The following is a 25,652-nucleotide window of genomic DNA, read 5'->3' as shown; positions in this document are numbered from 1 at the left end:
GAAGGAGGGGGAAATGCATTTAGTAACGGAGTTTAGTCTGGGAAAGTCTAAGTTCCACTGTTCACGCTCATTAGCGCCCGTAGCCTCGCCTTCATTTGGAGGTGCTCTCGGGAGGCCCCAGCCTGCAAACTCGATGCAGCTAATGCCTTGTTTACACCGGGACCTTGGGCACCAATGGAGCTGCACCAGGGCAGATCCCTAGTGCAGACGTGCTGCAGTGATGTAAAAAACAACTTGCACCAGCACAGGCGTCCTTGCCATCAAACCAGGGTCAGCCTCACCCGTGCCAGGCTCTTCACATCAGTGCAGCATGTGTCTGCTCGGGGCTTGCACTGGTGCAGCAACCTCAGTCAGACCAGTGCAAACCCCCCAGCACACAAGGCCGGGTCACACTCCTGATGCGAGCTGTACCACTGACCACAATGGGACTGTGTGGGTGTGTGCGCGTGCTGGAGCCTTAGCTTGTAAAGTCTTGGGCACGGACCCTGTCTTCACACTTGTCTGTAAAGTGCTTGGCCTGCCACACCAATCATTCAGAATTCAGGGAGACAAGAACTGCAGCAAGGGAGGTCTAGGTTGGACATTAGGAAAAAGTTCCTAACTGTCAGGGTGGTTAAACACTGGAATAAATTGCCTAGGGAGGTTGTGGAATCTCCATCTCTGGAGATATTTAAGAGTAGGTTAGATAAATGTCTATCAGGGATGGTCTAGACAGTATTTGGTCCTGCCATGCGGGCAGGTGACTGGACTCGATGACCTCTCGAGGTCCCTTCCAGTCCTAGAATCTATCAATCTATAAAGCAAACCACCCTAATAAACGCTGGCACCGGAAAAGCTCCCCCGAGACTGGCACGCTTTCCTTTCATCACCCGCATGCTGGTTCCTCTCCTGGGTCTCAGACTCCCTGCCTTCCCAGGCCCCCATCCAAGCAAAGTAAGAGAACAAGTGCTGGGTGAAGCCACTGAGGGTGACAGGCTGGGTGCTGACCTGGGAGCTCAGGGGCTGGCAGGATGCCTAGAGGAGGCCCCAGGAGCCCATCTGAGGGCAGAGGGCCAGACATCCTCTCCTGCACAGGAAGCAGTGTGGGGTGAGGGAGTCACTGTCACAGGAGCACCCCAGGTAGTCCTGGCAGTGGGGACCAGGCTTGCTCCCAAAGCTGGTGGGTGCCCCTGCAATGATGGAGAACCACAGCTCCATGGCATTATTTGCAGCTCCCTTAAAGACACGCTACCAGGGCCTCTGTCTGGCCACCGCAGCCCCAGGACTCCCTGGCTGCGGGGGGCAGTTACGCAGATCTAGGGGTCACTGCCTGGCCAAGACTTTAGCCCTGAAGTTCTGGTTGTCCCTGCCCCAGACAGTACCTTGACTGCCTGTGTGTGCACAAGGGAATGGTGTAATACCAAGGTAGCCGGCGGAAAGGGAATCAATTGCGTTTTATTGGTGGCCCGTTATTCAGGTTGGGCTGGATCCACCATCCCCAGGCCACACACGTGGCACTAGGGCAGCATGACTGTCCGGCCGCTGTTCCTCGCTGCTGTAAAACGCCTCTTGTTCCTCAGGCCGGAGAATCTCTCGTCCAAGGTCAGGCTGGTCTGCAGGGGAAAGGGAGGGCACAGCGTGATTCACACCCAGATCTGCAGGGGGTATTGATTAAAACACGCCTGGAATGTGCTTCTGCAGCCAGCTAGTCAATTAAACTAGCCATCACATGGAGTTGTGCAAGGAGCTTGATAAAATGCATTTGGCTGGAAAACCTCCATCAGCACCAGACCCGACCACTAAAGTGTCCTCAGTCAGGACCAGAACAAGCAGGGGGCACCTGAGTGCACAGTACCTAGTAATGCTGTGCTGGCAAGGAACTTGAGTAACCACGAGGGAAGATAAAGCAGGAGCTTGGAGCTATTCTGGGGCACTGTGGCCATGACTGTGTATGCCAGTGTGAAAGCTAGAGCTGTGCGAATAACCAACGTTTTGATTCAGGGGCCAAACTGGAAAATCCCCAACAACGATTTCAGGTTGAACAAAATGTTTCGTTACCAAGATTTTTTTTTTTAAACTTTTTAAAATATAAAATTGAAATAGTAAAATTCAAACAAAAAGGGGTTTTGACTCCAAATGGAAACGTTTTGTTTGGAAAATCCGAGCGGTCACACGGCAACCGTGGCCTGCGCCCGTGCAGCGCGGAGCGTGGCCCGTCCAGCTGATCTGAGCATTCACACACTCGTGCCATCTGCTCTACCTGATTCGCCATTGCACGGAAGTTGAATCTTAGCGGTACTCCTCGGGGCTGGGGCTTGGCTGTCCTTGGTGGGGGTCTTCGGCCTCTGAGAAACGGCCGCTTGCCTCCCGGCCTGTCGAATGCACGGAGCATTTACTTAGCAAGCGAAGGTCGCTCGTTTTCTATCACTCTCTAGCAGCAGGCAGATGAAAGGGCCACCTGCAGCTCCTTAGCCTTTCCGGGGGTATTGTTCACTACAGCCTTGATGAGTGTGATTGACAGTGGAGAGTGGCCAGTGCAGCTTAACCCCCAGCAGGTGTGCAGCGCTGGGGCTAAAGGGAGATGCAGTCTGGGGCTACCCCAAGGCAGTGGAGCCCGGCCCTCCTCCACTGCTACTCCAGCCCCAGGGGGGTGGGTTTGCTGACTGTGCATTGCCACTGCACGGCACTAAAGCCCCTCTTCCAGCCGGAGCCTGGAACAGCATCTCTCTCCAGTGCCCCTCTGTCAATCCACGGCACCCCCCTGGGCCAACGGTGTCTCTCCAGCGGTTGCACAATATCAGCTCCTACCAGTAAATGGAGCTGGCTCTGTAGTTCAAACAGACGCTTAGATCCAGAGGTCCCAGGTTTGCTCCCCACCGCTAGTCCCTCAAGCACCGGCGCTGCAGATTAAGCCAAGTAAGGAACAAATGGGAGGAAACTGCAATCTGCTTTCAGTTATTCCAGGAGCAGAAAGAGGTCATATTTTCTGAACATTTTAATCTGAATTATTCACTCAGCTCTAAGGTGCAAAGGGGATTTCGGGTGGACCTTTTCAGTGTCACAGATCTTAGCAGCTTGTCTAAAACCATACACCCTGGCCATTTACTCACATATTGGTGTGGCTCGCCTGAGGGTTACAGACAGAAATGGTTAGAACTGCTCCAGCGCTGGGCTGCAGCTGCCACCTGCCGAGAAAGAGAAACGTAGCTCGTTTGGTTTCCGTAGTGATGAACTGGTCACATTTGTGTGTCTCTTTTAATTCTCCCAATTACCTTCTCATCCACGGTCGTTTCCCTTCTGTGGGTGGTTCCGTTTGCTGTGAAATAAAATGCAGGAGAGAAATTGATTTTAGAAACTGTCTCTCAGACAAATAATTCCCTCTAAAGTAGCTTAAAATAACGATTTTTACACAGACTATCACCACTCTACGGTGAATGGTCCTTTAGAATATTCACTAACCGCTTATGCTAAACACTCTGTTCCACCTTGTATTTGCTGTGACGCCGGGAGCACCTTCCCCAGACCTGAAGAAGAGCTCGGTGTGGCTCGACAGCTTGTCTCTCTCACCACCAGAAGCTGGTCCAAGAACAGATATCACCTCACCCACCATCTCTCCCTAATATCCTGGGACCGACATGGCTCCAGCTACACCCCATATCCCCAATAAGTCAGTGAAATTTGGTTTTCACTGTAACGTATGGCTTGGTCAGGGCTAATTTTGCGCTGTCCCTTCTGTCTTGCAGTCCAAGCCAACCCGACTTTATCACCTATTCTACTGTTATTAGCCAGAGGCCAACATGGTAATCTGAGACTCTGTTTGTAATGCAGCATTATCATTTAGTGCACACTGCTCTGGGCCTGGGTCCTGACCATACTGATGCCCATTAATGCCCATGTGCTCTTGTTGGCACGTGGTTGCAGGATCAGGGCCCATGGAGCAATGCCAACAAGCCTCTCAGTAAAATGGGGCTTGAACAAATTGTTGAATATTCACTATTATAAGGGGCATGATTGTCCATAGGCATCGGTCTGATCTCTACCCGTAGAAGGAGAAGAGTTACAGAGGCCAGAAATGGACGTGCCCCATGTCTACACAGCCCACGGGTGCAAGTCCCCCCCAGCCTGCATCGACAGACTCCGGTGAGCAGGGCTCGCAGAGTGCTCTAGGATAGCGGTGTAGAAGACGTCAGGCTTCACAGCTCCAGCCCCAGCCTGAGATGCAGCTTCAAAGCGCGGTCCACACAGCTGTGTTTAGCATGCGCCCTGCTAACCCAAGGCTGTCGACCCAGGCTGGAGGTGCAGTGCCGTGGGCTGTGCACACACCCTTAGAGGCCAGCACCAGGACACGTAGACACGTGCAGGACACTTAGAACTGAGTGACCAGCCTAAGAGCCACTATGGCCCCAATCCTGCATATGCTCATTCGCTTTTGGAATATAGGCCCAGCTGGATTTCAGTGGGCGAGGGGCCTTTGAGGCTCTGGGCCACGCGCTCTATATAACCATGGCTATTTCTCCCAGCTAACTGCAGAAGCAAGGATGCAAATGTGGGAGGGAGGGAGAAAGGACGATTCACATTAAAATAATTATCAAGCTTGTCAGATCTTACAAGAGCCTGTCGCACACTGACCCCTCTGGTAAAGTTGACTTGGGGTTGCCTCTGCTGGAAGGCTGGTCTCCTGTTTAGCATGAAAGGCCTGCAATTAAAAGAAAAGAGGCAAAGTGAGGAAACGATTGCCTTGAGGAGGAGCATTGGGAAAGGTCTAGTCATCAGCTTAATAGGAAATAATCTAACCGGGTTTGATTTTAAAACATATGAAAGCAAACCAGGAACTGCCGGCTGCCAACGTTGCTGCTACGGGTAAGACATTCCAAATGCTTCTTGTACAAATCTGGGAGGCGCCAAAGTCTCTTGGGCAGCTCTGCACTTGGCATAACAGGAGTTGAAATTGTAATGTATTTATTAAAAGTGGCAGAGGAAATGTCTGGTTATTAAACACAAGCACGCAGTAAACTTATTTCCAAGTGATTTAGCGATAGGAGAAGGAATATTTCATAAAGTGCAGTGCGCTCCATGGCTGCTGCACCTCGCCAGTCAATGCAGAACACAAGAGGAGATTTAATAGCACGAGAGAGTCTTCCAAACTGACAAGGAAATAATTTCTCGATCAGATCAATGTGCCAGACTGTTTACCTTCTAGCTGGGGCTTGGCCAGGGACTCCCGCTGTTCTGAATCTCTTGGGGCGCTGGGGTAGCCGTCTCTGTGCTTCAGGCTGTCCACTGTCACTGCTTTTTGTAAGCACTTCATCATGCTGGATGCCCTAAAACATAGCAACAGCTCGCTTGCAATCAGCTATAATGGCTGTGTTTGCTTTCTCAGTGGCCAGAGAAAAGAGTCACAAAACATGACAAAGCAGGGGATTAGTTTCTATTAGAATACTCCTATGGACGTTGTTCCCAATCTATCCCCAGCCACACTGCCATGGGGGTCAGGCAGTGCTTAAATCTGTTTGTTTGCTGGACTGTCTTGCTTCCCTTTTGTACGTGGTGATACTTGGTCTGCTGGAAAGACTGAGGGTGTCCAAGCAGTCTGCATTTCTCATGGCATCATTCACGGTGGGCTTTGTTTAGCAGTTTTGAGGGAGATTCATCCTTGGAATTGACTCACTCCCACTGCCCACGTGTTAATTTCACTGGGGCTGACTTCTCTCCTATGCAGGGCAGTTGTAGCTGTGTCAGTCCCAGGATATTAGAGACAAGGTGGGGGAGGAAATATCTGTCATGGGACCAGCTTTTCTTGGTGAAAGGGACAAGCTTTCGAGCTACATCGAGCTCTTCTTCAGGTCTGGGAAAGGTGCTCCAAGGGTCACCTTGTCTCTTATTTCCTATGTGACTTTTGTATTATTATGAAAGATCCTGATGTGTAAGTGTTTTTTCTTCTTTGATAATTGTAATCGATCCCTTAAGCTTATTAAATCCTGAGATCTGCTGTGGTCTTTCCCACTATGACATGGAGATTTCCACTGATCTATGGTATTGTAGCAACTTCTTTTCCTCAATCATGTCTTTTTTTTTTTTTACTGTAATTAACAATTTTTTGAAATTATGAATGACAGGGTAGAATGTTTCAAAGGGAGTGTGTGGGTGTATTATATTTCATAGGGAAGACAGAAATGCCAAAACTTGTTTGTGGAGACACGGAATTATGCAAAGACAGTATGACCCCAAGTCACAATCCCCCTGAAATCCTGCCTCATTCAATAAACTCCTGTTACTGTTCGCCCATGTGCTGAAATACCTTGCTGGATCAGAGCCTTAGAACATGGAAGAACAGACACCTCAAAAGATCCCCATTCAGTAAAGCAGAGCTTCTGCATTACTTCTAAATACTGCTACTTACTATCCCCCTCCATGTCTGGAGGACCATATCCATCTCACTGTCACCACCCACTACCCGATCCATGTTTCCACAGACTCCTACTCAGTTAATTTCTGTGGAATGAAAGCTACCTTAGAATTATGCTTCCTAGCAACTACTTCCTACTTTCTCTTAATATCCTGCCATAGTCCGTCCGTACCTAATTCATTACATGCCCTTTAAATAAGTACCAAATTCTATATACATGCAGATGCAGTGCTGCCCTCTTCCACTATCAGGAGATTGTCATTATATGAGTTCTCATTAGTTTTAAAAAACGTGTTGAGCACATGTGAAGTACTATTTTCAAACCTTCCTAACTCACCCACATCAAAATGGATTTCTGCCATGACATGAAAAGGCAACTCTCCTCCCACAGGACTATCTACATGCTAAATTTCAGCCTTCTGTCCCAAACCATTTTGGTGCTAGAGATGTTCAAAACAAAGTTACAAGAATTATTTTAATGGTAAAGGTGTATTGTTCCCCTATTCTCTTGATGCTAAAAATAGCTGAATCACGTTCACTCAAACCTTAAAAACCAATCAAACGAAACCCCCACTCCTGAAGGATTTCAGGCTGACACAGTGAGAGTTTGAGAAAGTTACAAGTTACCCAAAAAGGGGAGTTTATCGTGGAAGATGTTAAGCAACCTTAACTAAACTGTCACTAGCACCTCTGTAGAATCAAAGACTATTATCCATATGCCAACGAGCCATATAGACCTAATCTTTCCAAACGCATTGAAATCAATGGAAGTCCTCCCGTTGACCTCAAAGGGCGTTGGCTCTTGCCTTGTGTGGGCAAAACTGAGGGTGACTCTTCAGCTATGTCCTTGGGAGAGGCCATAGTAAGGGAGGTGACCTGGAATCGCTGTAAGACAGGGCTGGTTTTGCACAGATTCCGTAAAATACATTGACACCATTGCAAGTTTCACATCCTATAAACCTAACTGGACAGCAAATAAAATATTCTCTGCTTGGACTCTCTTCTCTTAGGCAAGTCAAGATAAAAACCCCAGGCCCTTCCAGAACGCTGTGACACGGAGGAACAGCTGTGGATTCCCCCGCACTCCCTCCGCCTACCTCTTGAGCTAAAGCCTGCCGGTTTAAAGGGCTCGCTCCATTTAATGTGGCAGCTACTCGTCTTCTCGGACCAGCCATGGCACTTCTAAATGGTCTTCTATTATACTGCTGCTGTCCAAACCCTCTTCTAAATCGATTGGGTCCTAGGAAGAGAAACACCTGTTTTAGTATCCTTCACAACCTTGACTTAGGAATTTGAAGGATTCACAGGGTTCATTCACATGGACCGAAGGGTAACTACGCTGACAGTGATCAGGGAGCTCTGGGGGCACAGCTACCCTGGGTTAGCATTGTTATAAATTCTTATTTTTAAAGCACCTCTTATTTCAAAATGTGTCTGGTTGAAACTTAGTGTCAGTCTGGGAGCAACAATTTTAATAATAACAAAATTAAAATGTACTGGATTTTCTTAGTACAGGAGCTTGAAATGTGTCTTGGAATGGGGGGCTCTGTTTTGCTCAAAACCAAGTGAATTAGTTTAAAAAAATGTAAGGGGGTTTGTCTTTCCAGTGACTTGATTTCAAGGTTTTAAAGCTGTATCTGATTTGATTTAGGAAAGGTCTGAATGTTAAGACTTAACTGACTTGTAGACAGAAGACAATTCTGACTTGTAATAAAGATAGTACCCTAAGGAGCCTTCCCGTCTGCCGACAGAGCTCCCATCCCCACATTGCTATGAAATAGCTGGAAGATTCCAATGCCCTCTGGGCACTGACATGGAAATGAGCGCACCCATCTGGAGGATTAACCTGCAAAAGGCTGGGAATGGTCGTGAATGCCCAGATGATGGTGCTTCATAAATGAACAGGGGTCTATTCCCTTTTGTAGCTTTATAAATCTTTGCATAAATTCTGCATCTACCTGCTGCTGTTGTTGGTAACAAATGAGCAGTCCACACACACACAGCTTAAAACCCATTTAGCTTTAGTGATATTTTCTTTTCTCAAAGCCTGTTCATGCTTTTGTGCTTTCTGAACTGTAAAGAGAGAGTAAAACAGCTCTTAATCTTCAGGTGAAGTTACGGTGCATTCTGGTCTAATTACTATATGTGATAAACTCATGTAGTCAGAATTGTTTGTCAGTTTCAGAGAGGCCATCTCAACAAAATGTATATTCACACTCGTGTATAAATTATTGGTCAGGACATAGTTTCAAGAACAAGCATAGGTCGTGATGCTTTACAATGCTTAATATCTCAATGCCGTTAACAAAATACTGCACTCTACATCCTTCAGTAGCGCAAAATGCAAAGCAGGTACAGTCTATCTACAGCACTGAGTCAATAATTCATGATGTCTCGAGCAGCTAGAGATGAAGTGTTCTTATGAAGCACTGATGTTCCTTTGACACATGGGCCTCACAGGTGACGTCTGCACTGCCGTGTAAACCCAGGGCTCAAACTCTGGCTCAAGCCTAACCCCACTTCCATCTACACGCAAATCGCACTAGCCCAGGGCTGAGACCCAGGACCCCACAGAGATGGAGGGGTTTGACCCAGGGTTCAAGCCCTGTGGCTTTGCAGTGTACATGCAGCCCCGCTGGAGTCTTGTTCTGGGACTCTGCCAAAAGTATCCCGCAATCCCACAGGCTGACTTCCTGTCCCCTGGACAGTGAAGTTTTCCCACGCTGTACCACCAACAAACAGCTGCAGTGGCCACATTTTGGGAGGACACTAGGAGTTCTGGGATGGGGTGGCTGGACACAAGCTCACGCAACGCAGTGTAGATGCTGGAGGCCCAGGTTGGGACCCAGGGTTCAACAATTCCTAACCTGGGGTTACACATGAGTATAGACGCTCATTCAATTTGTGACTACCTGGATTTACCAAGAACAAATCATGCCAAACCAGCTTGATTTCCTTCTTTGATAGGGTAACTGATTTGGTGGCCAGGGACTATGTGGTGGACATAATATACCTGAACTTCAGCAAGGCTTTTGACACAGTCTCCCATGAATTTCTGATAAATAATCTGGGGAAATGCAGGCTGGACTAACTACCATTGATACATAATTGGTTAAACAACTGCAAACAGAGTAACTAATACTGGAATGTTTCAGAGTAGCAGCCGTGTTAGTCTGTATCTGCAAAAAGAACAGGAGTACTTGTGGCACCTTAGAGACTAACACATTTATTAGAGCATAAGCTTTCGTGGGCTACAGCCCACTTCTTCGGATGCATATAGTATATCCTAGTATATGCATCCGAAGAAGTGGGCTGTAGCCCTCGAAAGCTTATGCTCTAATAAATGTGTTAGTCTCTAAGGTGCCACAAGTACTCCTGTTCTTTTTAATAATGGAATGATGTTGGATTGGAGGGAGGTCTCAAGTGGGGTTCCGTAGGGATCTGTTCTGGGTCCGGTGTTGTTTAACATCAATATTAATGACCTAGATGTAGCTAGAGAGAGCATACTGATGAAGTTTGCAGATGACACAAGCTAGGGGGGTGTTGCCAACACTTTGGAGGATAGAGATAAAATTCAGAGGGATCTTGATAAATTGGAAAACTAGGCTATAGCCAAGATGTAAAGTGCTACACTTAGGGAAGAAAAACCAAATGCACAAATACCGAATGGGGGAAAACTGGCTTGGCAGCAGCATGGCTGAGAAGGATCTGGGAGTTGTGGTGGATCACAACCTCAGCAATGTGATGCTGCTGCAAAAAAGAGCAAATGCAATTGTACGTTGTATGAACAGAGGCCTAACATGCAAGTCACAGGAGAGTACCGCGCTACTTGGTGCTGGTTAGGCCTCAGCTGGAGAACTGTGTCCAGTTTTGGTCACCAGTGTCTAAAAAGGATGTAAAGAAACTGGAAAGGATCCAGAGGCGAGTGACGAAGATGCTCAAAGGGATAGAATGCAACCCATGTGAGCAAAGGCCAAAGGAACTGGCTATGTTTAGTTTGGAGGAGATTCAGGGGAGATATGATAGCCATCTTCAGATACTTGAAAGGCTGCCATGAGAAAGATGGAGAAAAGTTGTTCTCTCTTGCCACAGAGGGCAGGACAAGAGGCAAGGGGTTCAAACTCCAGCAGAGCAGATTTAGATTAAATCTCAGGAAAACCTTCCTAACTGTAAGAACAGTAGGACAATGAAATAGATGCCGAGGTAGGCCATGGGAGCTTCTTTACTGGAAGTTTTCAAAAGGAGGCTGGACAGAGCCGTCTGTCTTGGATGATTTAGACACAATAAATCCTGCATCTTGGCAGGGGGTTAGACTAGATGACCCTGTGGCTCTATGATTCTAAGCCCTAGGCTAACAAACCCAGGCTCTGCTAACTCGAGGTCTACTAACCCTGGGCTTATATTGCAGTGAAGACAGACCGGCCCACAGTGAGTACTGATGAAGGCTGTAGCCCCAACTGGTGACAAGTGTTGGCAAGTTAGTTGAGGGAATATAGTAGTTCGAAGGGGAAAGAAGGGAAGGGCAGATTTAGGATGCTTTGGTCCTAACAGCGGTGAAGCACTAAAGCACAGCTCCAGGAGGGTATTGGCTATTATGAAAGTACTCTAAGGAAGAGGGGACTGGCTATGTGTCGATAGTCAATGGACATGGTGCCACTAGATGGCGCCCAAGAATATGCAGCATTGTTCATACGTTTTATAGGATCAATAATGTCTTCTGGTTGTAGTGCCCTGCAAATGGCTTTCTTTGTGCCACTCTGAATCCTGGAGACTCCACTGCAGCAGTGACTGCAGAATGAATGAAGTTGGTGCATCTGGGCGGGGAGGAAGAGAAGGGGATAGAAAGCAGTGGTTTGATGAATCTAGATAATCTGAGGGGGGGGCCTTCCTCCAGGAAATTAGCTTTACAAACGGATTCGCTCTGGAATCGTGTTCAGCATCTAAAGGAGGACGATGCCTTTCACCCTCTTCTTCCACTGCTCCCTGGAACATTCCCCTATCGCTCTGGCTGACAGAGGACAACTCATGGGCAGTCCTAGGCTCTCTCTCCTGGAGTCCCAAGCTGTTGTTAACCATTCTCCCATCCTGCTCTCCTTGTTCTGCCCCCATGGGGGTGTTTCTGTCTGCCCTCTTCTTGTTTTTCTTCCTCACCAAGTCTGGGTTGTTCTCTCTTTGTCCCTCTCACCCAGCTGCCAGACACCACCGTCACGCTCCCCACCCACCACCTTCCCGCAGACTGGCGAGCACGGCTCTGCACAGGAGGAGAAGAAAGCAGGCTCAACGGTGCATTTCCTTGCCGCCAGGAGAAATCCTGCCTTTGCGACCACCTCTGAAGAGAGCCCACCTGTCAGGAGCCACCTGCAGAGGCCACAGAACTTTCCCCCCTATAATTTAACGGTGAAGAAGCTATGAAAAGCAACCAACTGTCATCTGTGACCAGTGACCACATTTTCTTACTCCCTTGAGAGCTGGGCATCCGGCCAGCAGCCGCCGATCTCCGCTCTGCCTTCAGAGCTGGCAGCCGGAGAGCGGTGGCTGCTGGCCGGGCGCCCAGCTCTGGCGGTAGCCCCCTGGCCCGCAGCAGTGCAGAAGTAAGGGTGGCAATACCATATCTTTGAAGAGAGACCACCTCTTACAAGCCCCCACTTTTGCTCTTGGCAGGTTTTACTGTATTTCACTGGGGCAGCAGGAGGGATTAATACAACCAGGAGCCAGGGTCAAAAAATCCTGCTCCTGCCAATCAGTTCACATGGCAAAACCTCCACTCACGAGTGTCCTGAGCCAGAGCTAGTGTCAGTCATCACTGCTCCATTGGCTTCCACGGTGCTCCCTGGATTTACGGCAGCTGAGAGTCTGACCCGGAAAACACGGTGTGAATGTTGCTATTTTAAAAGCTGTAGACCCCACCTCTGACGTAGTGGGGCAATGTTCGTTACAGCTGATCTTCATCGACTCAGTAGGGCATGCAGCTGATAAGGAGACTTGCTCTGTGCTGACATGGGGCGCGCGAAACTGTGCTTGTGCAGAGCACAGCTATGCTGGCAAAGAGCCTCCTCTGCCCCGGCCAGCTGAGTTCTGAGAGGAGCTCCCGGGAGAGCAGAGCTTGGCAGTCCCTCTTGGAGAAGAATTTAACACAGAAACTCCAATAACAGCTTGGCATTGCAGACTCTCCGGAGCAATCGTCACCAAGTTTTAGGCCAAATTCCAATACAGGCAATTGCATTTCAGCTGTGTAAATCCCTTGCTGCTGTATTCAGAGACTTAATTCCCTCTCCCTAAAGTGCTGGGGTACTTGTGATAAGAACTATCACACTTCAGCCCAGAAATGGCTGCATTTCAGGGGTGATTGAATTGAAGTTAACCCTTTCAATGTAGAAGGCCAAATTCTTGGCAGTGCTGAGCACCCTAAACTTCCACTGACTTCAACTCCGGCAGGGGCAGTGGGTGCTCTGTAGCTTACAGGAGCAAGTCTTAAATGCAGTTTAATCTGCAAAATGCTGAGGCTTGCAAAAACCACAATGTAAATTAAGAATAAGGGAATTTTTTTAAAGGAATACCTACACTAAAATCGTGACAGATTGCATCCCTATTTTCACCACTTTTACAAAACTATGATACATTTTGTACAAAGTATGCCTTGTGAAGTATCATTTGAAAACTCATAATTTGCTGATCGTTATTGTCCTGGTAAAATATGTGTGGCAATGTTGTATGTAAAGTTATAAGATTCTCCTGTATGATGTTACTAAGGCATATTCCAAATCTGGGGAAGCAGCCCAAATCAGTTCCTCGGGGACAAAAGTTTAGCCAGCACCACAGCATGGTGTCGGCATAATCAAATGGGCTATCACCTGGTTAAGCAGCCGTTCTTTGGCAGGAAGAAGGGTGTAAGCAAGAAATTTACATTTTGGCAATGGAACAGAGGGGGGTTCCCGTGTGAACAGACTGGCTGTCACCCAAACCCCTGCTGGAGATGATTCTCAAAGACGAGGAAAAGATATAAAGATTAGGAACAGAGGACACAAACCGCCTCTTTCCCCTTATCTCTACTCATGGCATCAATAATGTTTGAAAGACAAAAGAAGCATCATTGAACTGGGTCCTGGCTGAAGGAATTCAGCCAGACTGCTGTGAGCATGTGGTGAGAAAAACCTTTTTTGCTTCAAGTTCACTTAGCTTATCAAGTTAGATATTAGTTTGCGTTTTACCTTTTATTTCTTTGTAACCAATTCTGACTTTTCTGCCTCGTTCCTTGTAATCACTTAAAATCTATCTTTCTGTAGTTAATAAACTTGTTTTATTGTTTTATCTAAACCAGTGGATATTTGGATTGCGGTATTTGAAAACCTCCATTTGAGACAACAGGGTTTGTGCATATCATTTTCTGTTAATGAAATGATGGACTTTCTATGAGCTGGTACTGCACAGAAGAAAGGAGCTAGGCAGTACAAGATGCACATTTCTGGGGACAAGTCTGGGACTGGGAGTTTGCTGGTGTCGCTCTGCAATATAATTCAGGCGTGGCTGGCTAGAAGTACTCCTAGAATTCATCTGGGAATGATCTACATGCTGGAGGCTGTGTGTGAACAGACAAGGCATGGTAGTTCTCACAGCAAAGCGGAGTAAAAGGCACCCCAGGTTGGAGAATTGAGGGGACACCGCTGTTCAGCAAGCCAGATTGTACCCTAGGGAATGTCACAAAAATCTTTAGTTTGACTTATTTACCTCTGAGTTCACTGTTGTCAATGGCTGAACAATGGTGGTTCAGGGTACAAGACCATCAAAATCTTAAATAATTTGTTGTCCGATTTGCTAGGGTAAATGAAGAGTAACTTCTTCTGAACCTTAGCAAGTTCAGTGCTGCTCGTTGTGCTGACTGAGAATGTACCAAGAACAAGGCAAACACAAACAGGACCTATGCTCAGTACTCATACTGCACTACATACTGTTTGCATTGAGAAGAGAAATATTTAAGATAGAGCAGAATAATCCTCTAAAACCTTCAGCAAACTTGTTTAACAGCAGTAAAAACAGATGGAAAAATTCTAAGATGCACAAAAGAAGTCATTTGAGCTTTGTGCATAAAAACTAGTAGAGCCAATTTAGATTATTGTGTGGTCACACATTATTATTCAAGGCACATCCTAAAAATAATGGGTTCAACCAAAATGATAAATTAACTCCAATAACTGAACGATCAGAGGGTAACCTAAGGGGTAATTTAAGTGTGTTCTGGGAAAACGGGGGATTAGGAAGAGTATAATTAAAATATGCAAAACTCAAAAGGGAAGAGTTGATATTAAGTCATTTTGAATTAGTTATTCATGAGGAAGGAAAGAGGGGGAGAAAGGCATGAATTTATGCTTTGAAAGAGCCTGGATCTTCAATTGTTACAGACAAATTCCTTTTTGCTAAGCTACCGAGAGCAAAAGTAGATATTACAACTGTCCAGGATTAGAGAAGCAAAGGTTTGGGACGATATCTCTTGGTGTGCAAATGTACACTCAAAAGAGGATAGTCAGGGTGGTTGGCTTCACAGGCATCCTTCCATCCTAAACATCTCCTTATTTCCTACGGCTGCACGTTAGCAGTTACATACCTTGCCGGTTTCGTTGCATCCAGGTACGGAACCCAGGTCTCCCATTTCCATATGCTGAATTCCTGTTCTTCACTTGCTGCCTTCGTTTGTCCCCTACTAACTTTGCGCTGGTTTGTCCTTTCCTGTGGCGCTTTATGATGTCATCTGGATTGGAAAACACAAAGGAAAAAAACAGGGAAAACTGCAATTTCAGCTAACATCATGTTCCATTGTGAGTACATCCAATTATCCTCCATATTGAAAACAAGGCTTGTGCTGCTACAAACTAGGCTTGCCAGGTGCTAAAAGCCCCCGATCAGTCACATGGTGGGGATGGCATGTGTAACTATAACTGTGAATGAAAAGTAGAAATGAACTGAAGTGTGGGTTCACAACCTGAGCCTGTGACCAGGTCCAGAGGCGTGGTGACCACCTTCCCTCTCTTTACAGCTAGATGTGGGGGGTCCAAAAACTTTTTTCTGTTGTACCATAGGGTCACAGTTCAGGAAAGTTTGAGCACCTGTGAGCTGGAACGTTCCCACATAAAACATTCTGGCTACTTGGGAGCAAATAAACGCCTGCAAGTAATATAAAGTAAAATAATCCTAACGTAAAGTCACCATTAAATATATTGAGAGCGACACAGAGAAACTGAGCGATTCATACCTAATCTCCTCATACTTATACCAGCTAGAAAATATTCCCATTAGGTTTGGTTTTTAATGGAGAAAAGATCTGCAGAAGGAATCAATCAGCTGTTTGTGATACCTTATAGACTATGCAGGTTAGAGACAGTATTTGATAAGGTTAATTAAAAGGGGGAGGCAGGTTAGAGTGGAAGTATTGTTACTCCTGTGAAGCCACAGTTATAGAGGATTAATTTAATAACTGCACCTAATGCTGCTTGGGACCTGAATTTAATTAAGGGCCAATTACTGCTCGCAGTTATACGGATGCATATCTGGATTAAGTGGATGGAAAGCAGTCCTTATCAACAGCGATGTCCCTGACAGCAGACTTTGGCTGTACGTGAAAATGGCTGTAGGGATTGGACCATGTATCTGCACTAGTCATACGCATCTCAAGGATGATTTAGTGGGGATGGGTCCTGCTTTGAGCAGGGGGTTGGACTAGATGGCCTCCTGAGGTCCCTTCCAACGCTGATATTCTATGAGTCTAAGGGCAGAGAGATGTCTGGCCTCCGGTATAGCACAGAAAGCCGGGTGCTGCCCAGAGATCCCACCCTTGGCATACCCCTCACAAGGGGCTTTCACAGAGTCCTCCCCAGCCCCCTGCCCCCTGAGACATACATTGCCCCACAGGGGGTAAGGAGGAGGCAGGGCCATGGATCTGACCCCCACTGTGCCAGGTTCCCTGGAGTGTAATCCAGCTCACTGCTACCTCTGGGACAGTGCTGCAGTTCTGCACTGCCCCCCATAGGGCCCAGTGCCTCCAAGGCACAATGAAGCCCTTGGGACATCAGCAATTCGCCAGCAGCCACCCCCCCGAGGACTGTAAGATGTTGTACAACCATTAATGAATTAATTGTCCCTGCAACTCTGCATTTTACAGATGGAAAAACTGAGGCACAGCAATGATAAAGGCCTGAAAGTGGGGTGATAAATGAGGACTCACGCTCATTAGGGGTCTGAGTTCGTTTAATCTGACATCAGTAAAGGTGTCTACCCCCGACAGTGTTCCCAGCTCTCAGGGATCTATCATGAGTCTGTGATTTCTTTTCATAAAGCCCCAGCTCCAGGATTTATGAGATTATGTGAGAATCTCTGTTTACTTTTATTTTTTAAATGGAAATTTCTAGCCCTGCTGGTTGCAAGGAAAAACTTGGAAATTGTGAACCCTCCGAAAGCTCAAAAACCAGCAGGCAAATAAAAACAACCCAAACTGTATTATTATTATTTTAAAATCTCATGACTTTTAAGACATTCTCATGATTTTCAGTGACCTGACTCAGGACGTTTGACCGCCTGGGGTTGGTGATACTTCTCCAGTTGTTTGGAACGTGCACTCACACAGTTGGATGGGGGCACATGAGCTGAAAAGTAACAGTCTGATCCAGCATGTATCCTCACGTAGCACGGTAACAGCATGAAAGGAAAAAGCAGACGAGCACTGAGTGGGGAAATACCTGCATTTCATGGCAGGGAGGTAGATTCTCTCTAACAGATCCCTCTTCAGTCCTACACCAACGGAACCAGCTATTAGGTTTCATGTTGAACAGAGCAACAGAGGGTCCTGTGGCACCTTTAAGACTAACAGAGGTATTGGGAGCATAAGCTTTCGTGGGTAAGAACCTCACTTCTTCAGATGCAAGATCTCTTGCATCTGAAGAAGTGAGGTTCTTACCCACGAAAGCTTATGCTCCCAATACTTCTGTTAGTCTTAAAGGTGCCATAGGACCCTCTGTTGCTTTTTACAGATTCAGACTAACACGGCTACCCCTCTGGTATGTTGAACAGAGGGATTCAGTTTCCATGTTTGCTCCGTGGCCAGCAGCAGCAGCAGCTAGGTATTTTGGAAATTGCCCACAGCCTCTACACTACAGGGAAAGGAGAGAGCAATCCGCTGGCTCTCGTGCTGCTCTATAACGGGTTAGTGACTGGGACACCTGTCAGCTCTGAGTCATCCTCAGCTCCACCTCACCACAGATGGGTAGAGAGGGGGTTAAAATACAAGCAAAAGGGAACCAGGCAATACTGCTAATGTCCCAGACCTCCACAGAACACCTGCTGCGGGGCCTATAATTAGCTCTAAACAGATCAGGGGTTTTAACTGTGTGTTCAGTGGAGAAAGAGATCCTGGGTCACGGTGTTCACGGCATGAGACCATGCTGTTGTTCATGTCTTCTTTCGCTGGACTCTGTTGCCTTTCCGAGTGTAACATTAATGGTCCTGAGCCTGTACAATGCCACCCATTCATATGCCTGCATTTAACTTTTCCTCTGATTAAACCTTCATATGTTTAAACCTAAATTAGTGGCATTATGGCAGCAGGAAGGAGAATCTCTCTCTCTCTCTCTCTCTCTCTTCACCACTGTCTTACTCCATTTTTTTGCTGGTTCAGCTCCAGTCAGGCACCTGTATTTCTGTTAGTGGCAGACTTCTTTAAACACATACCTGTGCCTATAGGCCACTGTGATAGGACGTGGTTTAGAAACACTTAAACTAGACAAAAACAGCTGTGCAACTTAGGATGGAGCAGGGTCTTGCGAGAGAGAGGAATTATTCCAGCTCAGTACTAATGTGGACACGAGAACAAATGGATATAAACTGTCCGTGGGGAAGTTCAGGCTTGAAATTAGACGAAGGTTTCTGACCGTCAGAGGGGTGAAATATTGGAACGGCCTTCCGAGGGAAACGGTGGGGGCGACGGACCTGTCTGGTTTTAAGATTAAGTTAGATAAGTTTATGGAGGGAATGGTTTAATGGAAAAACATATTAGCCAAGGAATACCGAGCAATGGCAGGTAAATAGTATAATGGCTAACAGGGGTCAGGCTGGAGACTCTTGCCTACATGCTCGGGGTCTTACTGATCGCCAGATTTGGGGTCGGGAAGGAATTTTCCTCCAGGGTAGATTGGCTGAGGCCCTGGAGGTTTTTCGCCTTCCTCCGCAGCATGGGGCAGGGATCGCTAGCAGGAGGGTTCTCTGCCAATTGAAGTTACCAAAACACAGGATTTGGGGACTTCAACAGCAGAGTCAAGGGAAGGGGTAGGGACGGTTTTGTGGCCTGCAGCATGCAGGGGGTCAGACCAGATGATCATAATGGTCCCTTCTGACCTTAAAGTCTATGAGTCTATGAGTCCTCTGAGAGGCTTCAGAAAGAACTCCTGCCCCCCATGCGGTTCCTTAGGATGTGCCTGTGAGCGTTGCACAGTTTTGGAAGCAAGCGTCCATCTTTTGCAAACTTCTTTCACTCTCCACAAGGCAGCATGTGGACTCTGCATCACTTTATGCATGTTTCAACTGCTTTTAGCGAAACGATTCTGCTAAGAAACCCTCCCCAGTTAGCCAAAGGCGCCGGGTCTCAACAAGGTGGGTTAAAGTAAATCTAGGTTTGGTAACCCAAAGTGTTTTGAAGTCTGGTGCACCCTAAAAAAAAAAAAATTCCAACCTGTCATCAGATAATGTATATGGAATTCCAGACAGATTGTTTCAGTTTTCACCAAATTAGTGAACATAAGAACGGCCCTAGTGGGTCAGACCAAAGGTCCATCTAGCCCAGTATCCTGTCTTCTGACAGTGGCCAATGCCAGGTGCCCCAGAGGGAGTGAACCTGACTGGTAATGATCAAGTGATCTCTCTCCTGCCATCCATCTCCACCCTCTGACAAACAGAGGCTGGGACCCCATTCCTTACCCATCCTGGCTAATAGCCATTAATGGACTTAACCTCCATGAATTTATCTAGTTCTCTTTTAAACCCTGTTATAGTCCTAGCCTTCACCACCTCCTCAGGCAAGGAGTTCCACAGGTTGACTGTGTGCTGTGTGAAGAGTGGGGGAAGGGCTGTCAAAATCAGGCTTATAATGGAACGCTCACTTCACCCATGCTTATGCAGAGACTGCTGGAAAGTGTTTTCTTTGATGGAGGTGGCCGCATGCCAGGAGATTTCCTAGAGCCATTATTGTGGGTACAAATCACTCCTCAAGTGCTTGTCATTTGTCAATCTCTACCAAAAATACCAAGAACCAAAGGAATACAAGACCCAGAGTAAGTGAACAGTGTCAGGTATGAGGGAGACTAGACTCCCTGCCTGTTTTTGTGATTTTGCTACCCCGTCTGCCCGGAGCAGAGCCCATGGGGTGATCTCAATGTTCATGTGTTTTAATGGTCTCACTGATGTGTGCCCGTGAGGCAGGTGCTGCCTGGAGCACAGACATTTTTGACGTGCGTTCCTAGCTGAGTCCCGGCTTGCTCCTGGTGGAGGTGGGAACAGGGAGCTGATACTGAGCTCACAGGACTGATGGAAATCACTCTCCCTTTGCTGTAAGTGAAAAATACTCAGTTGTTTGCTTGACCACCTTTCCATGCTGAAAAGGAAATAGGTACAGCAACGGTTACCGTGGGCCTGTCTGGGACCCTACTCTATTTTCATAAGTAAATGCTGTAGAGAAGAGACAGCAATTATGAAAAATAATTTTCTGCTGTGTGAATGTGCATAAGAACTCTCAGAGTTTTGGGGCTATAATATCAGCATCTACCAGTGGTCCATGCATCTGAAGAAGTGGGTTTTTTACCCACGAAAGCTTATACCCAAATAAATCTGTTAGTCTTTAAGGTGCCACCGGACTCCTGGTTGTTCTGCTAAAACTGAGCCTTCAAACCTGCCCTGAGCAGCGCAACCACACCTCAGAGGACCCAGTGCTAGGGTCACTCAGTGTAACCCCAAACAAATAGTGAAATTAGGGGCCAGATCCTCAGCAGCTGTAAATCAGTAGAGCTTCATTGAAGTCAGTACAGCTACATCACTTCACACCACGCCAAGGATCTGGCTCTGGGTTTTCTGTGAAAAAAATAGAACTGGCTGTTGTTCTGCTCCAGAATTTCTACTGTATGGGGCTAGAAACGGTCCAGTGCCTCTATTAAAAGTATGCAGCTAACCCAACAATTACAGCCTGGCAAAGTTTGTTTATAGAATGAAAATGTCAGTGGAATAAGCCTCCCGGATCTATATCCCAAACCTCGTGACTTAATAAAAGGACAGTTGTTTATGCCCAGATCAACATAGTCCCTGACAGAAAACTGACTGGCCTAATGAGCGAGCTGCTAATAATAGTCTCAGCACCAAGTGACCACAGGCCCGGGCTCATGTTTTCATTTCGGCCGAGGGTCCATTTATCAGTCTCTCTCCAACCTGCTGGGTTAGAAACTTTCAGCTCTGAAGTTAGGTTGTGTCTCTCAGCAGCGTTCAGAGACAGTTTTTTAAACTGATGTTTTTCCACTTGCTCTTTTTCTGCCATTTAACACCCACACTGTACAGCTATTACATCCGTACATTCTCCCGGAATGTAACCTTGATCTTTATATTGTATGCCGCATGTTCGGTATGCCTGGCAGCCAGTTCTATGGGGCACTATGTCACATAACAGAAACTGCAAAATACAGGGGGGAACCTGACAAAACAGCCATTCTGATGTTACTATTCCTTGGGAAGGGGCTACTCCAGCGCCCTTTAATATCCATGGCAGTTGACTAGGCCCCTAAAATTCCTAGATTATGCTGCAACTGGATAAATAAAGGCTGAATTTTTCAAAGGGACATGACAGAACTGGGCATCTAATCCACCTCATCCAGTCAAATTGCACTGGGTCCGTTCCTTGTTCTTGTTTTCTTTTATTAGAGCACAATTGAAAAAAGTCAGCATTTTTCCTGCTGTGGTATTTGGCTTTTCACCGTGTTCACAATATTCCTCCTCCCTAGACTAGAAACATCCCACAGCTCCCAGCAAAGAGACATGGTCATTTTTAAAATTCATTCCCTATGAACCTGATCGCTGTAAATACCCAGAAACAAGCTGCTTGCCTGGGCCGGAGCCAAACCCCGCCTGCTGCTCCACCTGTGCAGAGGGTGTGGGGGAAGCGGCACTACACCCCACAGCAGTTTCTTTTCTCTGTTTTGGTTTGTTTCTACCACCAGACTCCAACTGCCTGCGGAGCCCGGGCCGGGTCCCAGCCTCGGGGATCCCGGATTTCAGAGGGCCAGCTGCGCTCCCTGGCAGGTAAGCCCCGTTTGAGTCCTACACAGGCAGTAAAAGGAAAGGCTCCAAATCAGGTCTGGCCTCCCCGCAGCATTGGGGGCCGGGGAAGCGCCCAGCCAGGGGGCGCGGATGATTTCACGGCGATGGCATTGTGCTGAGGGCGGGCCGCTGGCAGCCGGGGTCAGGGAAAGCTCCCACAGCCGGCAGCCGGGCGCCTCCCGTTCCCGGCCAGCCCGGGCGGCCAGGGCAGGCTGCCGCGGCCAGGCGCGCTCGGACTCCGGGACACCAGCCGCGGCGCGCCCTGGGGCAGCTCCGCCCGCCGGCCCAGGAGTTCACCCAGCGGGGCCGGGCGCCGGCCCGGCCTGCAGCTCCGTGCCAAGCCCGGAGGGGCCCCTCGCCGGGCTGCGTCTCGCCCTGTCCAGCCAAGGGGCTGCGCGCCGCGGAGCCCAGCGCAGATACCGGGGCTGGCGGGCCCTGGCGCTCCGTGCGCTCTGCCTCTCCAAGCGCCCCAGGCTGCGCGCCCCGGTTCCGCGGGAAGCCCTGGCAGGGCGCTCGGCGGGGCAGGGACCGGCACCTACCCAGGGACATGTCAATCTCCTCCGCGCCCCGCTCCGGCCCCGCGCCGGCTCCCGGCTCCGGCCCCGCCGCCTCCATGGGCTCCTGCTGCGGGTCCAGCGCTGGGAGCGGAGAGGCAGTGCCCAGCCTGGCCGGTGCTCCGGGCGCGCTGCCCAGCTGCCCGTCCCCGCCCGGCCGGCTCTGCGCCCAGCTCCTCTGTGCGCCTGCCTGGAATGTGCCGGGCCGGAGAGTGCCAGCGGGCCAGCCAGCGCCCACCCCTGGTACCTACCCCTGGCACCCGACCCTGGCACCCTCCCCAGCACCCGGCCAGCACCCGCCCCTGGCACCCTCCCCAACACCCACCATTGGTACCCACCCCTCGCACCCTCCCCAGCACCCGCCCCTGGCATCCTCCCCAGCACCCAGGCAGCACCCACCCCTAGAACCCTCCCCAGCACCCACCACTGGTACCCACTCCTGGCACCCGCCCCTGGCACCCTCCCCAGCACCCAGGCAGCACCCGCCCCTGGCACCCTCCCCAACACCCACCACTGGTACCCACCCCTCGCACCCTCCCCAGCACCCAGGCAGCACCCACCCCTAGAACCCTCCCCAGCACCCACCACTGGTACCCACCCCTGGCACCCAGGCAGCACCCGCCCCTGGCACCCTCCCCAGCACCCACCACTGGTACCTACCCCTGGCACCCGCCCCTGGCACCCTCCCCAGCCCCTGGCCAGCACCCACCCCGGGCACCCTCCCTAGTCCCCAGCCAGTACCCACCCTGGGCACCCACCCCAGTCAGCACCCACTCCGGGCACCCGCTGCAGTCCCCAGCCAGCACCCACCCTGGCACCCTCCCCGGCCAGCACCCGCCCCGGACACCCTCCCCAGCCAGCACCCACTTCTGGCATCCTCCCCAGCACCCAGCCCAGACACCCTCCCCAGCCCCTGGCCAGCACCCGCCAGCATCTTCTCGCCCCGCCTCAGCTCCAGATAGCACCATCCCTTCCTCTCCCGCCCCATTCCAACAGCATTAGCAGTACCCACCTCGCCCTTTCTAGCACCAGCACCCCCTTCAGCCCCTCTTCCAGCAAGAGCTTTCCCCCCAGACCTCCACCTATCCCAGCGGCTGCTGCCTCCTTTTCCAAATCTCCCTGTCCCAGCAGCAACCGCCAATGCTGTGTCTTCTTCTCTCGACCTCCTGCTCTCCTGTCTCCCTTTATTAGATTTACTTCATGAATTGTAGTGGGGGTGTGGAGGTTCCACTACTTCAGGGTATGCCACAGGCTCATCTGAGGCTGGGCAGTTCTCCTCGGGGGTTAGCGCTGCCCAGGCCTGGGCGTAGCCCAGAGGTGAATATAATGTTGGGAAATTATCCACCGTTTCTGAGTTATGGAAAAGGGGGAAATGGGCCTTCCCCATTTTAAGGCTTGTCAGGGGGGGGGGCTGGCCCTTTGAAGGGAGATGGGACGCAGCCAAGTCTCCTCTTGAAAAAGGTCGCCTGAGCTCATCAGGCCTCTGGAGAGAGAAGGAAAGATGCTAGCCAGCTGGGGTCATCGATCCTTGCTAGGGAGCAGGTGACTGCAGGAGTCCCTGAGACACTAGGGGAGCCTCTAGAGCAGTGGTTCTCAACGGATTTACCATTGTGGGCCACATATGCAGCATTCTGTGTTACGGGGGCTGCAGCCACACAATATATATACTACCCATATGGCCCTGAGGATGTCACATGGGCCACAGCTGTGTGCTGATAAGCTGCACACAGGTTGAAAACCAGTGCTCTAGAGGGCTGTGCCTGGGTCTCCAAGCCATCGAGAAAAGCTGTACCGGGTGGAGATGCCTCAGAGGAAGGATTATTGTTATGAAGGTTTTATTTTGAGTTCTGTTTTTTGAAATGTTTCGTTACTAGCCTGGGTGGAATGGCCAGAGGGCAATTTAAAGGGAGCAGGGAGAAGCCCAGCCCAAACCCAGAAGGGCAGTGTAATGCCTTAGCCAAGAAGGAAGGATTTGGGCCTGGAAGACCACTGAGAACTGTGTGGACAGGTTGTCATAAACTAGACCCCAGAGAAGAGTTTTGTTTTAAATACTTTAGAGTGTGGAAAGTTATTGAGGGAAGGGGCTGCATGGCCCCCCTGTGCCTTGAGAGGGTGCCCTGGAAGTGGTGTTCCCACAAGGCCAAAAAACCTGCCCTTTAAAAACATGGTATTTTCAGTTTGTGTTTAGATTGTAAACTCTCTGGGGTAGGAATTTGTTGCTGCTCTGCGTTGGTACAGTTCCTAGCACAATGGGCCTCCATGCTGGGTTGGTCTCTAGGGACTATTGTAATACAAATGAATAATAATATGGCCTATTAAGTGCCTTCTCCTAATAGTGACCCTTCAGCCCACAAATGTTCCTGTTCAAAAGCAGCTGATGTTGCTGGTTCTACTTGGGAAGTGGTTTAAGATTAGGGCTTAAATTGGAGTTACTCAGGAATATTTTCTTGTTATTCCTGAATAACTCCATGTGTGGGCTCTGATACTATGGAAAAATAGTGTCCACACAGTTATTCCAAATAGCTGTCGTGCTCTAAATTCACACCCTACCTTAATTCAAGTGTAGACAAACCATTAAGGAAGTACAAAGTGTTTAGTCCCCTTTGGATCTTGCTGGCAGGGAACAAAGATGCTTTAAAATTGAGTTGTGTTTCAAATCCTTTAACACCCAGTGTAGACAATAGTTTAACAAAATTAAAATTGTTTCCTTGTGGCCAGCTAGTACTATGGGACCAGCTAATACCATTTTAAGGTGCTATTTTGTGATGCATGTGATGCCAAGGGGTGTTTCAAATCTCATTAGCTAACTTGAGTTTGCTGACTCAGTTTCCACAAGCACCTCTTTTCATCATCTAGACAAAACCTGTGTCACAGACTCCTTCTTCCCTACTTCATCTGTTAGGGACCTTGATGGTATGATGAAAGAGAAATTAAAAACAGATAGATGCTTCCTTATAAATCCCAAATACCATTGTGTTCCCCCTCCCCCCTAAAAATTAGCAGTAAACTGTAGAGCATAATTAGTATGGACTTGTTTATTGCTGAGTTTCCTCTCTACCCTTTGCTCAGTCTCCCTTTAAAACACAATCTGTGGCCCCCATGAATAAGATCCAGACCCAAGTCTTAGCACCCTGAATGGATTGCAAGTGCAAGTTAGATTCTTCAGTGCACATTTCTCTCCCTAGACAAGAGAACAGGTCAATGCTGGGAATGTCCATCACCCACTCTCTGAATGCAGAATGTCCTGCCAAACTATCTTCCTCTGCTTTCAATGCCTTATGGAGAAACAAACCAGAAAGGAAGAGAAAAATCTGCTGAAGGAACAATCTACCCTTTTAAATTGGGCTAATGTGATACTAGATGAATAGCATGTTTGTTTC

General features: G+C 48.6%; 1 protein-coding gene across 1 annotated transcript; it reads right to left on the bottom strand.

Annotated features, from left to right (window-relative positions):
* Positions 1–1,416: 1,416 nt before the first annotated feature.
* LOC128842807 (UAP56-interacting factor-like) lies at positions 1,417–22,439 on the bottom strand. Its single transcript, XM_054039001.1, has 9 exons — positions 22,258–22,439; positions 14,985–15,128; positions 7,483–7,625; positions 5,173–5,300; positions 4,588–4,675; positions 3,252–3,295; positions 3,090–3,164; positions 2,240–2,351; positions 1,417–1,592 (listed from the first exon to the last, which is right to left on the bottom strand). Exons 1-9 carry the CDS (start codon positions 22,331–22,333, stop codon positions 1,497–1,499), a joined length of 906 nt encoding a protein of 301 aa, XP_053894976.1. The 5' UTR covers positions 22,334–22,439; the 3' UTR covers positions 1,417–1,496.
* Positions 22,440–25,652: the final 3,213 nt, after the last annotated feature.

This window comes from Malaclemys terrapin, chromosome 9 (assembly GCF_027887155.1).
Source record: "Malaclemys terrapin pileata isolate rMalTer1 chromosome 9, rMalTer1.hap1, whole genome shotgun sequence".
In the NCBI taxonomy this organism is placed as follows: domain Eukaryota; kingdom Metazoa; phylum Chordata; order Testudines; family Emydidae; genus Malaclemys; species Malaclemys terrapin.
Note: the sequence above shows the minus strand (reverse complement) of the source record. Positions and strands in the feature narration are given on the sequence as shown.

Coding starts and splice junctions, on each gene's coding strand:
- LOC128842807 (XM_054039001.1), bottom strand. CDS start 22,333: ATGGAGGCGGCGGGGCCGGAGCCGGGAGCCGGCGCGGGGCCGGAGCGG. Junction 7,626..14,984: donor GATGCAACGAAACCGGCAAG/GTATGTAACTGC, acceptor TTCTCTTCCTAG/GACCCAATCGATTTAGAAGA. Junction 1,593..2,239: donor TCCGTGCAATGGCGAATCAG/GTAGAGCAGATG, acceptor TTTCCCCTGCAG/ACCAGCCTGACCTTGGACGA.